This window comes from Stenella coeruleoalba, assembly GCF_951394435.1.
Source record: "Stenella coeruleoalba genome assembly, chromosome: 8".
In the NCBI taxonomy this organism is placed as follows: Eukaryota; Metazoa; Chordata; class Mammalia; order Artiodactyla; family Delphinidae; genus Stenella; species Stenella coeruleoalba.
Window position 1 is genome coordinate 48,443,152 of NC_137154.1, and position 18,634 is coordinate 48,461,785.

Genomic DNA, 18,634 nt, shown 5'->3' on the forward strand with positions numbered 1-18,634 from the left:
CAGTTAGCTCAAAAAGCATATAGCATCCCTCTCCCAAAGACAAAGTGCTCATGCACAAGCTGTTCATGTTTGACCATAAAGAAAAGGAGGTATGGAGAAGCTAGAAGAAATTATTCTCTTCCTAAAAGTGTTTCATATTGATTATTTTCTTTTTACATTTTCCTCCCATTCTGACAGAAAAATCTGTATTGGACTGAACATTTTCCTCTTCTCTCCTGTTTTTACTTCAGTGTGTTTAGATTTTTTTTTTTCAATCACTACCTTAGATTTTTTTTTTTTTACTACCTTAGATTTTTAAGATCCATGAAGTTTGTAGTAAAAACTGAAGTTAGAATCTTTTTTTAAAATTGAATTTAAAGCCACCCATATTAACGTTATAATGGATTTTAGCACTCAATCCTATATGTACTTACATTAAAAAAACAGCAATTTCTTTGCCCATGTATTGCATTTTATAAAACCTGACGACGTTACAAGAATGTAAAATTACAGGTCAATTTCTTTCATAAACAGAGATAAAAACAAAACCTAAACAACGTATGAGCAAAAACAAATCCAGTATTGCATATGAAGAATAACAGTGGTTTATTCCAGAAATCTGTGTTAGATTTAAAAATGGAAATAAATCAATGTATTCCAAGAACAGAATAAAAATGACGTGTGATTAAAAAAAAAATGACGTGTGATTATCTTAATAATTACAGTGACAATATATGTTGAAATTCAACTTTCCACTCAGTACAAAAACTGACATCAAATTAATAGAAGAGAATTTCCTAAATTTGATTCTATACATCAACAAAGAAGAATCTCCACCAAATGCCACGCTTAATGGTAAAATGTTGAGGGAACAGTTCTGAGCTTTCTGAGATGCTCTTCCCAGGTTATAATCTTCAAATTTGGCTCGAATAAAATTTTCCAATTCTTTCTTTTAAAAAAAAAAAGGGGAAAAATGTTGACAGCTACCCCTCACCCATCTCAAGATCTGTAATTAATCTGTCAAGGATGTTCACTGTCACCGCTGGGTTACTCAGCTCTAGCACTGAGTAAATGTTCAACAGGAAAGGAGTGAGAACACAGGAAAATCGGAGGTAAGAAAGGAGAAACTGAGATGCAGAAGAGCCTTGGAGTAGAGGGTACGGCTCAGATGGTGGGAACAGCAGAAAGTTCAAGAGCTTGGGCGGCGCAGGGTCATCGGGACTACACAGTTGCAAGGATTAAAATATGGACATAGGGTGGTAGGAAAGTAATACTTAGAGAAGGTGTAGATGGGGAAGCCGTGGTTGGTGACATTGTAAAAGGAGACCGTGCCGGCCTCATAGTCTAAGAACACCCCAATTCGGCGAGGGGGCACCATCATGGAGAGGAGCAAGGAGGTGGACGATTCCTCGTAGGCTCTGTATTCGTGCTTATGATGTAACCCAATCACCCAGTATCCACTTTGAGGCTGGTATCGGGAGTAAACATTCCGATTGTTCGCAAACTGGTTGAAAGAGAACGTAGGTCCCGTTGAATCACTGCACACCCCCAGGATCCAGTCAGTCTTCTTGGCCACGTCTACCTCCCAGTAATGCTTTCCTGAGGAGAAGTGCCGAGAGCCCAGGACACCACAGCCATAATGCTCTTCCAGATGAGACCCAGACAGCTGAGTGCCCACAAATCTCACCTGCCTCCGGTTCTTAGACAGGATGAGATTTAAATTAGCCGTGTGTGGATTCAGAGTCACATCCTCTGTGGGAGAAAGGTACAGCATCAGCAGATGAGAATGGGTATGTGGGTCTTATGACTCTGAGAAGAGGAAGCGAGGATATGGGTGGGAGGAATTGGAGCTAGGTGGTGGGGGGCTGGGTGGAAACAGCAACACCTCATACCTGAGAGTGTGTGTGTGGGTATGTTTGGCAAGGATAAGAACATGTCAGCTCAAAGAGGCCACAGTTTCTACTTACCCCAGTAGCTCTGGACATCTGTCAGCTCTGTAATGATAAAGAGTCAATCACATTATATAGAACCATCAGTCTCAGGTCTGCTGTCTCTCCCTTACCTGGCTGAGAGGTGTGGAAGGGAATTCTATAAGGATGTGAACCGGCCATTTCATTCCCCCTTCAGTATGACCTGCATCTTCTTCAGCACATTGTGTCCCTCCCTCTTTGATCTCTTTCTCTGACACTATTCGCAAATACCAACCCTACATTCTTTTTATTTCCTCTACTACCATGATCCCTCATCCAAACGCTGTTCCCTGAAACTCCTCACCTCTAAACACTCGCAGCATCTTTTTCAGATCTGGGGCTCGAAACATACTCTTCAGCTTGGTGGGGAGAGCTTCTGGCTTCTTCAGGGTCCAGAGCTCACTCCTAGAGAGAACAGACATTATGAATCTTCAACACTGCTAACTTTGGGTGTCTCTAACATCTGTCTCCTTCATCTCCCAGGCCCACTGGTGAACTTCAACACTCTTCCTTGAAGAAAATTAGCATCATTCTGCAAAGACCTCTGGCATAGGAGCCAGAAGAACTGGACTAAAAACTAGCTTCTCACCATCTGTGTACACACTGGTAAGATTTTCATTCTTTTTTTATTGGCTGTGTAGTATCTCTCTCTCTCTCTCTGTCTCTCTCTTTTATATATATATATATATATATATATATATATATATATATATATATATATATATATATACCACATCTTCTTTATCTATTCATCTGTTGAGGGGCACTTAGGTCGCTTCCACATCTTGGCTATCATAAATAGTGCTGCGATGAATACTGGGGTGAATATATCTTTTGTACAGAACAGGGAATATAGCCAATATTTTATAATAACTTTAAATGGAGTATAATCTATAAAAGTATTGAATCACTATGTTGTACATCTGAAACTAATATACTCTTGCAAATCAACTATATATACATCAATTTAAAAAAAAGTTGATAGGATTTATCCCGCAAAGCCTCATTTTTGTTCCTTTGTTTGGTTTGTTGTTGTTTTGTAAAATACAATAATTTTCCCTTCTTTCTCTGCATCCTAGAGACTGTATAATATTAAATAAAATAATGGCTGGGAAATCCTTTGCTACCTCTAAAAAAGATACAAAATACTTAAAATGTCAGCACCCTCTTAGAGGGCCTACAGGTATCTGTGTTGACAGGCAGGACATCAGGACCTGCTGCTAGGGCTTTCAGAGTATCAGGTGAAGGGCTCCCTTAGAAGAGTCTGTGATTTAGGTCTCAAGGTCTTGCAGAGGCCTAGGGAGAAAGACCTTCAGAACAGCCTCTTAGGATTCTCGGTCTCTGGGAACATTACGCCAGTTGGAGAAAGGAAACGTCCTCACCTCCAAACTGAGAATAAAGACTTCCGAAGGGACAACAGGCTCCATGGGTCATGTGTTCGTGAGGCGCTTCAAGGTACCAGGTATGTGGGCTACTTTAGGGGTCACCTTGATGAAAGAAATTCTAGAGTAGGTGACAGAGAAGAGAACATGTTTTTGTTTCAGGGCCGAAGCCACTCTTTTCAAGACCTCGGGTCTATATTTTTACTGGAATTGAGAAAAATGGAAGACTGAGGAGAACTAGGTAGCAAGGCATGGCCTGTTCCAAAGCCAAGGGGGAAAGGGAAATTTAAGCAGCTATCCCAAGAGCTGATTTCTGGACCTTGGGAAAAAAAGCAAATGGGAAATTTCCCTCTGATAAAGTATGTGGGCAAAGAAAATCCCTGCATATTTTGAGGTAGCTATGAGCTACTAGAATCAGGACTGGAAGCAGGTACAGAGGTTTGTGGAAAAGGAGTTCTATCACGAGGTACATGGGGAGTCAGTGATATGGTAATCCTTGATTCTTAAGAACACTACTGTCCCAATTTGTGACCTTCTGCCACGCAAATTCTCCTACCATTGAAACCAAGTCATTCCCTTTACTTTGGGGGACCCCAAATTCTCACGAAAAGCCACTCAAGACACCACAGTCCTAAATCTTCCCTGCTTTGTGATTTTTTTTTCCTTTCCCACTGACCACAAGATAACTCTATGGGTACAGGAGTCTTTTGTCAACCCAAGGGAACCACGTCATGTTCTACACATACCTTTTCGCGACATCACTTACATCCTAGGAAAGAAAGAGACAGGTTAAGTCAAGGGTAATAGGACTTGTCCTCTACTACAGCCTCATCCATGTCCCTCATCCCATCTCACCACCCCATGATGACAGAGGTAGAGATGATCCAATATGGAGGCCACAAAGTAAAGATAAGAGCTGAAAGCAGACTCTCCCTGAGACCCTATGTAGGGATGTCAGGAAATCATTCAATTCATTCATTAGTACCTTTATTTTTACAACAGAGAGAGTGTGTGTGTGTGTGTGTGTGTGTGTGTGGTGTTATATATGTACCTCATCTTTTATTTGCCAGGCACTGTGCCTGCTTCTAGATGCTCTCACATGACTAAGTCCTGATTTCTGTCCTCGAGATGCTCACATTCTGGTTGCTGAGGACACAAGGGCCATAAAATGTGGTTGTTTCTCAAATTCCACCTCCCCTAACCCTCTATGCTACCTTTTCTGACTTTGTGTATTTTTCTTGATTTCAACACACACATGTGTTGATGATTCCTAAATCTGTACTTCTGCTTACATCTCTTTTATATACCCCTCACATAAGCCACGGGCACCACAGATTCAAGATATCTGAAAGAAAACTTACCTTTCCTGCAACCATGAGGTCTCTTCTGTTATCTTCCATCTTCCTCAATGATCCCAGCATCCAGTCACCAAATGTAGACAAAGTACTGTCTTAAAAACTACCTGACATCCCATCTTAGACCAAGCCAGTGCATTTCACACCCTTACTGCTCTTTATCATCATCACTGCCACTGCCTGCCTCATTTGAGTAGAATTGTCTCATGGCCTCCGAATTGGTCTTCCTAACTTCTGCTCTATACCCCTCAATGCAACAGAAGGAAAGGCCAATGGTTTGATCTATGTAACATAGGAATAACTATTTTCATGGTATTGGAGCTATTTTTGGTTGTATTTGACAAAAACACAACTCAAACTGGCTTGCATATGTAAAGTGGTAGAGGTGGATCCAGGATTGTATCAATCTTAAGGCATACTTGTAATAAGGAACTCAAATGATCAAATCAGGGTGATACTTCATGCCTCTTCCTCTTAGCTTTACTCTCAGGGTTCACATTTTGAAACTTGAAAGCTGCAGGCTTGCATCCAGCTGTCAAATCTTAATGGGTAACCATGTCAAACAAACATGGAAAAGAGAAGGAGGAAGTGTCTGTGATGGGCAAGTTCTGGAAAAATTGACTGTGAGATAACACTCTAGTTAAAATGACCATTGGGCAGTCATACTAACTAGTGGGTAGAAGAGTCTAGACAGGTGCCTGGACTAGCTATTATATAAATTGATGATCCATTTGCACTTACGAAGCAATTTTTCCAGTTTGAAGAGACTTGTAAAGGGGCTAGAACAAGTGGGGGAAGGAGCAAGCATTAAGGCAACCCAACATCAAAGATGAAGAAAAAAGCAAGAAGAATAAACTGAAGTTGTGAAACCAGAAGCAGTGAATGAGGAAAATCTCCAACAGGTGGAAAATAACTACCCCATGACCCCAATACTAGGGCCCAAGTATAAGTAGAGAAATTATTATTCCACCAGGAAAGGGAGCAAGAGGAAAGCAAGAAAGCAAACAGAAAATAAGGAAGAGCCTGAAGGTTCCAGAATGTCACAAGGTACATCCTGCTTCAACTTAATAGTCACACTATTCACTCTATGAAGCCAACAGCTGCTCAGATTTCAACCTCAGTTCAAATCTCTCCATCAAATCTCTTTGGATTTGACAGCTTGCACCCACCCAATCCACATACACACACAGACCAGAGCTCATTGTCTGTGCCTCAAAAATCCTGTTCAAACTTCTATTACAACATGTTCAATGATTCTGCCCTAGAGAAGAAAGTGAAGCAAAGAAGGGCTGGTAATTACATAAAAATTCTCTAAGTACTTGAGTTTGGTATGTGTTTGCCTGTGACTAAGCTGAGTGAAAAGCACCTGACCAATCCCAACACGGCATCAGAGACAACGGGTACCTAATGGCCAGTGATTCTCAACAGGGGGAGGGAGGATAAGTTCTCCCCAGGGTCATTTGGCAATGTCTGGAGGGTTTTCTTGTTGTCACAGCTAGTTGGATGCTACTGGCATCTAGAGGGTAGAGGCCAGGGATGCTGCTGAACATCCTACAATGCACAGGGCAGCCCCTCACAGCAAAGAATCTTCTAGCCCAAAAGGTCAAGAGTACCAAGATTGAGAAATGCTGCAGTAAAACATCACTCGATCTTTTACATTGTATCAAACGAACTTTTGGACTATCCTTTATACATAAGAAATAAAAATGAGACATTCCTTTAGCATTTGTACTTCTAATTATCCTATGCTTTATCCATGAACTTTGAACTGTTTAATAGGGAAGAGGCACTACAGGGTCAAAGGAAATTTTTTTCTTTCCCCCACCAAGATAAGGAGTCCCACATCAGAAGGGAAGGAGAGTTAGTCTCTCTTTGCCTTGACCGTCAGACCTTGGGCTCCTTTGCGATTCCTACCTGCAGCAGCTCCGTTGTTGACCCCTGACACCGGCGCTCCAGGTCTGAAATGAGCTCTCTCAGGGACTGGCTCTGCTGCATCAGCTCACCCTCAGCTTCTGCGATGATGTTCAGCCCCTTCCTCTCCTCCTCCTCCAGCTTCTTCAGCTGCCGCTGCTCCTCTCTGTCCAGGATGCTCCTCAACTGATCAAACTGCTTCTGGATCCTGTGTCTCTCAGGTTCCATCTGATTCTTCAGGAACATGGAAGAGAAAGAGGTTGCTAGTCTGTTGAGCTGAGGGTCTCCTGTATAAGAGGTTGGGGAGGCAGGCTCTGCTTTCCTGGCAGGTCTCACTGGGGGGGAATGAGCAAATGGGGGAGTAAGTCCTGCAGAACCTGCTCTCTTCTCCTATTCTCCCTTCAGCTCTTCTCAGACCATTGGCCCCAGGCTGTCTTATCTAGGCTTCTGAGATAGAGACTTTGATTCCTAGGTGGGATTTAGATTCCAAGCAGCCTCTCTGGCCTCTCAGGACTCACCATCAGCCTCCCCTTCCAGTTTTCGATATTGAGAGTGGCCTGTGCATGACCTATTTTTCCAAATTTCAGAGCTCGAAACTATAGAACAAGGTCCAGAATCAGGAATTAAGGGCTGCCAATGGCCATGGTTCCTCTCCCATGATTGTCTTCAGAAACCTAGATTCCCTTTGATATGTTCATTTTCTAACTCCCCCTTCTCTCTCCCTGGCTCTGCACCAAGAACAATACCCTTGTTTGGAAGGGTTGCAGTGAAGGACAGGCAAAGGGAAGCTCTTCTAGCTAAATCAGGGAACAGACAGAACTAGGTCCCTTTTGCCCTCGGCTCCCACATCCTGCCCTGATTCCCGTCCCAGGACACCTTCAGAAGAATCTCTCTTACCTTCCAGGATGCCCTCTTCTCTCTGATAACAGCTGTTAGTTTCTCAGCTTCCTGCTGCTCTTGCCTCAGCTTCTTCAGAGACTCCTGGAACTTCTCCTGGAAGAAACACATCAAGTCAAGCAGGATCAAGTGTCAAATTGTTTCAGTGTGGAGACATGGAATGAATGGGGGAGAGATTATTATGCTGACCTCAGGAGATGCCTGTCCCGGAATGAAAAACTGAGAAGGTCAAAGTTATCTTTTATAAACAGGGGATAGAAACCACTGGGAATAGGCTGATTCTCTTTTCTCCAGGGGAAAGAACCTGACCATGAACCACTTTAAGTCCTTTACTCTCACTGCCAACATATCCCCTGAACTCAACCTGCCCTGCCTGCTACTGGCCCCGAGCAGCATCCTCCACTCATTCAGAACCAATCATGAGCAGCGAGAAAGAGCTACAGTCTCTGCTCTTGGCCAGAGGGGCTTTTTCTAGGTTCATCCTCTACATAAATAGGTGGACTACAAAGAAATTAGATTAGAGCATAAAGAAAAGTTAATAATCTACCAAGGAGTCTGTTCCCACCTGCCTTCCCTCCATCTGGGCTCCCACCTGGTACTCCTGGGCCACCTCTTCCATGAGGAACGTGTGGTGACCACGGTGCTCCTGGGACCTCTCGCACAGCCAGCAAATGAGCTTCCCATCCTCCTTACAGAAGAGCTGGAGTTTCTCTCCATGGTGTGCACAAAGAACCACCTTCAGCTGCTTCCCCAAGCCCAACACCACCTCCCTGAGCCTGTCCGCTATGTTGGCCAGGTGCCGATTGGGTCGCAGGTTCCCAGGCTGGTAGCTGGTCTGGCACACAGGACAGCTGCTCTCTTCTTCTTGGCCAATACCCAACTCCTTGCTATCCCCCGTGATGCAGGCTTGGCAGAAGCTGTGTCCACAGTCTATGCTCAGGGGTTCTGTCAGGAGCTCCAGGCAGATGGGGCAGGTCACTTCGTCCTGGATGTCCACCAGGACTGCTGAAGTCATTGTAGCCACTCTCCTGGCTCCTGCCTGCCCAGCCCTGACTTCTAAGGTGTTTCTTGTGTATAGAATCCTGGGTAGATGGCCAAAAAAAAAGGGTTCAGGGTAAGAAATGAGGCAGACAAAGGCAGGCTGACTGTTCTGGATAAACAGGTCAAGCACCTGGGGTAACAAGAGCTTCTCATTCTAACTTCAAGCATGTTCTTTGCCCCTGCTCACATTAGACAGCAATTTGCACTCTCATTAGAGCAATGATCACGGTTTCCTTTTACTCCTACTGGATGAAGGGACAATGATGTGCTGGAGAGAAGTGGCCTTGGGTAGGGCACTGTCTGTTTAACCTTTTCTCAGCCCAGCAAAACACATCCTCAATGTTCAAAGCACCAGACATGCTGCTGCCTCAGGATTTTTGCACTTGCTGTTCCTGCTGCAAGGAAGCCCCTTCACCCTGGTATCTGCATGGCTCTCTGACTTCATTCAACTCTCTCCTTACGTGTTTTATCCAAAGAGTTTGCTCTGTCAAGCCTAGCTAAGGCATGGCCACCCACACCATCACTCTCAATAGACTTACCTGCTTGATTTTCTTTCTCACCACCTAATATGGATCTTTAATTGTTTGAATATTCCCACTGGAATATAAGCTCCATGAGATCAGAGACTGCTTTTGTTCATTATTGAACTAGCTCAGTGTCCAACACACAGGTCCTCAACTTTTGATGAAGAAAACTCTAGAACCTCCTCATCCCTCCATAGATGTTTAGACCTTTCTCATGAGCTCCTTCACCTCTCTTTCACATGGTCCTGGCATTGCTCTCCAGGATCTAATCTCCAAGATCAAAAGTATCATTTATTGTGACGACACGTCTACCTTCTAACAGCTCTTTACAGAGCCCTTTCATCTCTCATGGTCACCTTCCCCAAAAAACCCAAAGAAACAAAAATGACCACAATAAGGTGATGTTATATCTTTACAATTAACACTTGTATAACCAGTTGTGATTTAGAAATCATATTCCCCTGTTTTCTTTATCTCTCATAGGAAAACTCTGAATTAATAAGAGTATTTTTAGCCTCTTGATAAAGAAATAGAGACGTAAGTGACTTTATAAAATCACACATCTTATAAAATCATAGATGTGTTCTAATAAGAACCTGCTGTATAAAAAGTAAATAAAATAAAGTTCAAAAATTAAAAAAAAATTATGCTTCGAGGTAGGGTCAGTATACCCATTTTATAGGTAAAGAAACCTGGACATGGAGGTTGAATCAGCTCTACTGTGAACTGAGAGTGAAAGGGGTGGCCCAAAGAAAACCAAGAGACTTGTGAGAAGAGAAGGGACAGTGGGCAGGTGAAACAATGGATGTTTGCTATGTCTACTAGTTGTCCCTCAGCTACCGCCCCTGATTCATTCTGTCTGGTGTTATGGTTAGGTGTTTTCATGTGTATGTACCCTCGGATTGAGAGCCCCTGAGAACTATGTATCTGGACTATTTGTTATCATTGTATCTCCTGGAGGACCCAGGACAATCCTCCGAATATAGTATATGCTCAATAAATGTTTCTTGACATTATTGTTTCATTAAACTAGTTTAAACCAGAAAAAAAAAAAAATGTAGAGTTGGCAAAACCTATCATGTCCAGAGTCCTAGTTCAAAGCTCTGTCCTCAAACCTCATAACTTTAACCAAAGACGGTGGTGAAGGTGGTCAAAGTCAGGCACAGACCTGGTGCTTTGGGAGAAGAGATTTCACCAGGCCTGTCCAAAACTCTATGCCTGTGTGTGGGGGACAGAGGGGACAGGTGGGAGAGTCGACGCCACATATGTTCTAGCGAGAGTTCACAGAAAAATGACCTGAGGCAGAGGTATGCTGGTGGAATGGTCGGGACAAAGAGGTCTTATAGCATTCGGGGAAAGTATTTCAGAATCGCTAATAGGAGAAAAGTATAAAAATGGAGGAAAAAGAGGAATGAAGTATCAACACATGTTATAACAAGATTGAGCCTTGAAAACATTATGCTAAGTGAGTGAAGTCAGATACAAAAGATTACACACTGTATAACTCCATTTACAGGAAATATCTAGAGTAGGCAAACCTATAGACATGGAAAGTAGATGAGTGGCTGTCAAGAGTTGGTGGGAGAGGGAATGGGAAATAACTGCTAATGAGTCTGGGGTCTCTTTTGGGGGTGATGAAAATATTCTGGAATAAGATAGTGGTGCTAGTTGAAAAACTTTGTGATTTTTCCAAAACAATGAATTGTATACCTTTAAAGGATGAATTTTATGGTCTGTGAACTATATCTCAATTTAAAAAAAATTGTATGAGAGGAAAATAAGAGGGAGAAGCTATCTTGTGACTTCTGGTTCAGAGCTGTCCCAACCCCACAGCTTTTCCACAAGGCATGCTGTGGGAGAGGATCTAAGGGTCAAGCACAGTGCTATAGTTGGTATGGGGAGATAACGGTGAATGAAATATATACTCTACGAGGAGGTGTACCATTCAGACTTCGAGCAAGAAACACATCCATTTTTGAACACATAGCAAAGACAATCATCATTAATGCAAGCAAGTATATATGCATGCAGGTATTTGTTTCAAGGAACAGTGGAAGGTAGAAAATAATCAGAGACCATCTTCTGATCGCTTTTTATGTGAGGTAATGGCTGAACTCTTTACAGGTAGTATATTGATGTAATCCAATCCCACAATAACTCTATAAGATACATTTAATAACACCTATTTTACAAATGTGAAAAGTGAACTTCTTAAAAAGGTATTCAATTACCAAAGGTCTCAGAATGAATAAGTGACAAAGTAAAGGTTATAATCTAGTTTTATGCAAATCCAAACCTCAGGTTGTTGTCTGGTCCTTAAAGGAAGAGAATGTTTCCTTTATGTCCCCCCACCCCAACCTGCAAGGGTGCTCAGGTCACAAAGTGGCTCAGCTTCTTTCTACCCACCTCCTGACTGGTGCTTGTCTCATTTTTTGGGCTGCATTGATTCAGCATAATAGTCTCCTTCTTCCTGGCATTTGAAGGCATCCTACAGCTCTTCCTAAGCTATGTGTAGGCTCCTTCTCCAGCCCTGTTCTGCTTCACTCCTGGTGGCACATCCCCAGGACTCAGGCTGCTTCTCTTGCCCTGGCAGGGTGAGGTGAGAAGAGAAGGCACTGACACTGGAGTAACACAGACACAGGTCTGAATCCTGAATTTATCTGTCTCTAGTTCTGGAACACTGGGGTAATTCCTGATCTGAGATGTGGTTTAATGTTTTGTGTATTGCTGATAACAAGTCCTCCCTTATAGCACGCTTGTGATAAATTATCTGAGCCAATGTGTCGAAAAGTCTCAATAAAAACTAGTTGTCACTACATTTATACTGTCATTGCTCTTCAATCCTTCAGTGCTCTGCCCTCTTACCATGAGGAAAAGAGCCTCTTCAGTATTTTTACCAGAAATAGGGATAGAGCAGAGTCTGGTGGATGAATAGCTCTATATAAATATCTGTATAAGAATGAATGCATCACTTTCTCACCCCCTTTCATATCTTCTTCCTTGTTTTGGACCTAGGAGAAAAATCCACCACCTCAATTCATAACAAGATTTAATAAGATGGCATTTAAGGACAATGTGAGAATGCTGGACCTTACCCAGTAGTTTCTGTGTGCCTGGCATAAATAAGGGTCAGTTAAGAAAGCTAGTAGCTTCTCTAACAAGACAACTAAAGATGCTGGAACTAACCCTAACTTTATTTTTTGTCTGGGCTGAATTAATATGTATGTCCCCACTGAAAAACATCTTATTCTCATTCTTGAAAGTTTTCAGTCATTAAATTATATTACTGTTGTCTTAAATCACATAATTTTTTTCTGAATTTTATTTTATTTATTTACTTTGTATACAGCAGGTTCTTAATAGTTATCTAGTTTATACATATTAGTGTATATACGTCAATCTTAAATCACATAATTTTTTAAAGACATTTAAGATTACTTATTTATTTATTTTTACTATTCCAGCATTGAATTACTCATTGGAAGCCATATGCTCCGTTTGCCTAGCTGGAGTCTGGTTCGGGCCACCAAAGAAGAGCCAGCTGACAAATGCACTGCCTAGCTGGAGGCACACTACCCCTGACCCCAGCTGCGACCCTTGTGTACAGGACAGGCCACAGGGTGACTGAGAGCAGATATAATTCCACAGTGTTTCTTTGTCTGGCTCCCCCTGCAAAGGCAGATGTACACTGATGTACAGCTTGGTCAGTGTGGGCATAATTAAAGAACACAAGGTCTGTCAGCTAGGCAGCAGTAGGGAAGGGATGGGGTTAAACGAAGGTGTGCTTTGTTTCGCAGAAACTAACCACTAAGTTGCATAAAGTTCCAAACACCAGATGTTTCAAAAAGGTTACAGTGCATTCCAATCAACAAGCTATCACAGTCTAAGCAAACAACCAAGCACTTGCTTGCTTGCAGTTTTTGGCAAGCTAGAGAAACCCGCACTACATGGAAGATCATGCCTGCCCCTGCATGAACACGCACGTATCCCAGACATAAAACTTCCCTGATCCAGCTGTTCGGAAAGACAGTACTTTGAGAGCTATCTCCCTGTCTCCTTACTGGTCACAAGTAAGAAATGCTTCTACTTTAATCAAAAGTACTTGGTGTGTCCATTGGCTATGCACCCCAAGTGACTGGACCATTGAGTCTTGTAACAGGTCCTGTAACTGTCACCAATTTTCCCCTCCTGAGTGCATGGTAGGATAAAAAATATCAAATTGCCTTTCAGTAACAAGAAGCCCTTACAGGAGAAAGGGCCTGAGAAAGTGTCCCAGACTAAGAAAACAGTCTGTGAGATACAGCATAGATGAGTAGGGTGAGTATAGGGCATTGCTGGGGATCGAGTGAGCTGAAAACATCACCTCAATGAATATTACCAACCAAGAAAATGGATGTACTGATATATACAACAAAATAAATCTCAAAAGCACTACGCAAAGTGAAAGAAGCTAGACAGCAAGGATAAGTTGCTGTATGATTCCATTTATATGAAATACTAAAAAAGCCAAAACATTACTATTTGAGATCAGATTAGTGGATACCAGGGCCCAGGGCTGTGAGAAGGGGATGAATTGCAAAGGGACACAAAAAAATTTGGGGGGTGACAGAAATCCCCTATATATATCATGACTGTGTTGTTTGGACAACTATATACAAGTCAAAACTCACAGAGTTGTATGCTTAAAATTGCTAACTTATTAAATGTAAATGATAACTCATTAGAGCTAACAAAAACAAAATAGAAGAAATGCAATGAGAAAAACTGAGGCTTGGCTTTTTTGATCTTCTAGGCACAAGTAATAACTGTTGTCAAATATGGTAGCCACAGGTGGCTACTGAGTGCTTGAAATGTGGCTAGTTGGAAATGAGATATTTTAAGTATAAAACACACACTGGATTTCAAAGATTTGGTAAGAAAAAATAATCTAAAACATTTCATTAATGGATTTTTTACATTGATTACATGTTCTAAATATATTTTGGAAGCATGGAGTTAAATATATTAAAATCAATTTCATCTGTTTCTTCTAACATTTTAGTAAGGCCCATAGAAAAATTTAAATTATATATGTGGCTCTATTACTTTTCTATCTAATGCTCTACTTGAGATATTCAAGGCAGAGAAGGAATCTTGAACAGAAAAGATTATGTAAGAGTTGATGTCTCTCGTTAAAGAGTATAAAGTTAAGGCTGGGAAAGGGAACGAGGGGAACAGAGTCGGCTAACATTCAGTTAGAAAGGGTTTGCGTAGCCCTGCCCACATGCCAGCAGGGGCTTGACCACTAGCTACTCCTGATCGCAGCCCAGAGGACACAAGAAAAGCCAACAGAGTCCCTGACTAAAGACACATCTCAAGAGCAGTGTGGGTGGCAGAAAGATAAGTCTGGCTGTGTGAGGAGCGCAGATACCAGACCTTAAGGGGAAGAACCTTGAAGATCAAATTAGCAAATGAAACAGGCCAAATTCACGACTAGGGCCAGTTAAATCAGAAGCAGATGCCAGAAAAAGGCCATGCGGTCTGCTAACTAGCCTCACTGGCGTCCAGTGGAGCTCTTTATGCAGAATCTCTAGACCTCACCGAGACCAATTCAGTATCTGCGCTTTAATAAGATCTCAGGTAATTCGTATGCACATTAAGGCCTCAGAAGCATTGCCTTAAACACAGGAGCCTTCTTCCCAGGTAAATGCAATTTAGGGTGCAAAATAGAAAAGGGGGAGGGTGGGTGGGGGAGGCCAAAGAATGGACTGATATGTAGATCTGAAGCATCTTTTAGAATGAAAGCTCACACAATTCGATATTAAAAGGGCTTTCAGAATAACACTAGTCCAGGCTGGGGCTCAGAATGAAAGTTAGAAATAAGATGGGTGGGACTGCCCCTGAACTGGGAGTTCTAGTGAAAACAGGGTAAAAATCTAAACACGTGGCAACTGCATGCATAAATGAGTTGAGATTGTGCTGAGGAAATAATTTTCTTTTGCCCTTTTGCAGGAAGCACTCGATAAATGTTTGAATTGGAACATACTTTAAATTTTTTTTAAAACTTCAAAAAATCACTACCTCATGCATTCAAAATTTATAATGATTCAATAACTTTCCAAATTCTTAAAATATTGTCCTGCACAGGTTTTCTTCTCCCTGAGTGTTAGATAATCCATTAACTGAGTGTCTTTTTTTAGGTTAGATAATAAAATTCTAATCATTTTTTTCTGCATTTGTGATATTCCACTTGTAATTCCTAATCGTTTAAACCCTGCTGTATTTTAACTTGTTGAGATGTCAGAAGGAGTCATAGTCTCCTTTATCATAGTGCATTTGTACATATTTTATTCCCTACTCTATTCTTTCAAAAATTGTTTTGATTTTGCATTTTTTAAGGTAGGCATTGAGTTTGTCCATAATAATGACTTAATAATTTTGAGTATTTACTATTTTTTCAGGCACTCTCCTGTGTGTTTAAACTTCTGCCTCACTTAAGCCTCACCAAAACTCTATAATATAAATATTACTCTGTCCATTTTATAGGTGGAAGAGACAAGCTCAAAGAGCTCAAACAAAAGGTGGGGGGTACACAGCCAGCGTCTAAGTGTCAGAGGCAGAGTTTGAACCCAGGCACTCTGTTTGCAGTACCCATGCTCCTAACCACACATTTCTGTCTTCATTGATTGATAGATTAAATGTTGTTGCTAATCTCGCTGAGTTCATTCGCAGTGAGGATGAAAAGATAAATTATCTGTATCATGAGCTCCTAAAGGGAAGGGACCCCATTTCTTTTACCGCCCTGTCACTTCAAGTGACAGTAAGTGGCCCAGCCACAGATGGCATACATCTCCAGGTGACCGGCACACGGAGGCTCCAGATGTGAGGCTCCATGTGGTCAAAGCTCCTCTGAGCTAACCAAGGAGTTTTACATAGATTCTGAGCAACTGAGAGCGCTCACTCGTTTGGTCTTTCTTCTTGAACAACCGCGCACGGCCCTGCTACCTAAGGGGAAATGCACAGCTCTCGGGCCAGCCCGGCCTTTGCACAGACTGAATGCGGAAGGCTCGTCTCCCAGCTCCCTCTGGGAGGAGTCAGGGCCTCCCGGGGCGGGGTGGGGTGGGGGTGGGGGGCGGTAGGATAAACGGTGCTCACTTCCTGGAGCAGAAAGGCTGGAGATGGGGGGAAGGGCTGCTGACCTCTGGATCCACACCAGCCGCAGGGTCTGCCATCATTCCCTATCAAAACTTTCAGAGCTGCCTCCCCTACATCCTTCAGCTTCCAGAATCAGGGTTTCATTATCACTATCTTTACACAGGCTACTCCGAGCTCCAAAGGTGCCTCTTCTGTACTCTCTTCCTGAACTTGAGTCAACTCAAAACTGCAGAGGTCTCCCTCGCCCTGCCTCCACCCGCGAACCTCCCAACCAACCTGTAGGGCGCGTCAACCTCTGAGTACTAGTGGGGACAGCGGTGGCTGGCCAGAAAACGGATTTGCTCACCAACCTGGAATCTGTATCTTGGATCAGAGCCGAGGATTTACAGCTGCCGCAGCCTCCACCAAAGCAGAAAGGCGTAAGGGGAAAGGGGCGGGGCGAGGGGGGAGGAGATGCTGCTGATTTGTCCGGCGCGGCATTAGGTCCTGCACTCCAGGGCCCCGTCCAGGGTCAAGAGAGCTGTTCCGCTTACCTGATGAGCTGAAAATTCTGAGGCCTTGGAGAACACCTGAAGGCCAGGGGTGGCACTTGTAAATTGTCTTCACTTTAGCTTTCCGACCTCATGTCAGTGTTGATAACACTGAGAATACACCTGTACCCCATATTAAAATACCAATTAAAATGTCTGAATAAAAAATATCTAAAGTTATATGAGTAAAGAAAAATAACCACTGGCATTATAATGGCATGTCTTGCAAAAAGATCATTAAAAGTTATCAATTTAAAATTATGAATATAATTTAAAATTACATTACAGATATAAGCTTATATCTGTGATTTTAATCTATATAACTGAGAGACTGTAAATGTTTGTTCTTAGGTCCTTATGAATACATGCAAAGCTTATAAAGCCCTGGGAACCTTAACTATAGGGTTTCAATAGCACGGCACCTCTGAGAAAAAAGTAAGGCTAAACTTCCTGCCCCAAGGAAATTGACCTGGTCTGGGAAGGTGAGCTGTGGGAGGAGGGCCTGGACCTCCAAGGGTGTCTAGATGAAAGTCAGGACAGAGGGCTGGGTGACCTAACGTAATATTTTCAGGGTTCATCTATGTCGTATCTTGTATGAGTACTTTGTTCCTTTGATGGTTGATAATACTCCATTGCATGGATTTTCCACATTTTGTTTATCCATTCATCAGTTTTTTAGACATTTGGATTGTTTTTACTTTTTGGCTATTGTGAATAATGTGGCTATGAATTTTCTTGTACAAGTTTTTTTCTAAACATAGGCTTTTTATTTCTCTTGGGTGTATACCTAAGCATAGAATTGCTGGATCTTGTATTTACTTTTCTGAGGATCTTCCAGGCTATTTTCCAAAGTGATTGTACTGTTTTGCATTCCCACCAACAGTATAAGAAGGGGCCCAATGTCTCCACATCTTTGCCAATACTTGTTATTATATGTTTTTTTTCTATTATAGTCATCTTACTGGGTGTGAAGTGATAGCTCATCGTTATTTTAATTTGCGTTTGCCTAAGGTGTTTAATTTGCATTTGCTTAATGGTGTTTATCATCTTTTCATACACTTTACTATCCATTTGCATATCTTTTTTGAGAAAGGTCTATTTGGATCCTTTATCCATTTTTTAATTACGTTATTTGTCTTTTTCTGAGGTCTTTCTATATTCTAGATACAAGTCCTTTATGAATTCTGTGATTTGTAAATATCTTCTCCCATTCTAAGGGTTGTCTTTTCATTTTCTTGATTGCATCCTTTGAGGAACAAGTTTTTAATTGTGATGAAATCCAATCTTTTTGTCACTTCTACTTTTGATGTCATATCTATGAAGGCCTTGCCCGGTCCAAAGTCATAAGGATTTACTCCTATATATTTTTTTTAAAGTTTTATAATTTAGCTGTTACACTTAGATCTAGGATCTATTTTAAGTTTGTTTCTACTGTGTGAGATAGAGGGTCAATTTTATTCTTTTGCATGTGGATATCCTGTTGTCTCAGGACCATATTCTTTCCCCATTGAATTGTCTTGACATTGTCAGGAAACCATCATTAAGGAGTTTTGTGTATATATGTGTGTGTGTGTGTGTGTGTGTGTGTGTGTGTGTGTGTGAGACAGAGAGAGAGAGAGCGAGAGAGCGAGAGAGCGAGAGAGCGAGAGAGCGAGAGAGAGAGAGAGAGAGAGAGAGAGAGAGAGAGAGAGAGAGAGAGATGGTAGTGGGCAGATGAGGAATGACATGTTTTGAATGTCTAAACGTTAAGTGAGAAAAGGTCACCTGGCAGCCCTGAGCAAGTTGAAGAGGTCTGGAGCTGACAAAAAATGCCTAAATCCAGGACGAGTAAATGGCTAGTTATTGCTTTTAGTATGGAGGAAAAGTTGCTTAACTAGATGCTACTGAGTATAGATAGAAGAGAATAAATTT

The 18,634-nt window shown here is 42.0% G+C and overlaps 1 protein-coding gene across 1 annotated transcript; it reads right to left on the reverse strand.

Moving 5' to 3' along the window:
• Positions 1-508: 508 nt before the first annotated feature.
• On the reverse strand, positions 509-16,592 carry LOC307191096 (tripartite motif-containing protein 6-like). The gene is made up of 8 exons (XM_079930806.1): positions 16,544-16,592; positions 8,087-8,576; positions 7,495-7,590; positions 6,601-6,831; positions 4,078-4,100; positions 2,254-2,354; positions 1,947-1,973; positions 509-1,731 (listed from the first exon to the last, which is right to left on the reverse strand). The coding sequence occupies exons 2-8, from the start codon at positions 8,507-8,509 to the stop codon at positions 1,169-1,171; spliced, it is 1,464 nt and encodes a 487-aa protein (XP_079786932.1). The 5' UTR covers positions 8,510-8,576; positions 16,544-16,592; the 3' UTR covers positions 509-1,168.
• Positions 16,593-18,634: the final 2,042 nt, after the last annotated feature.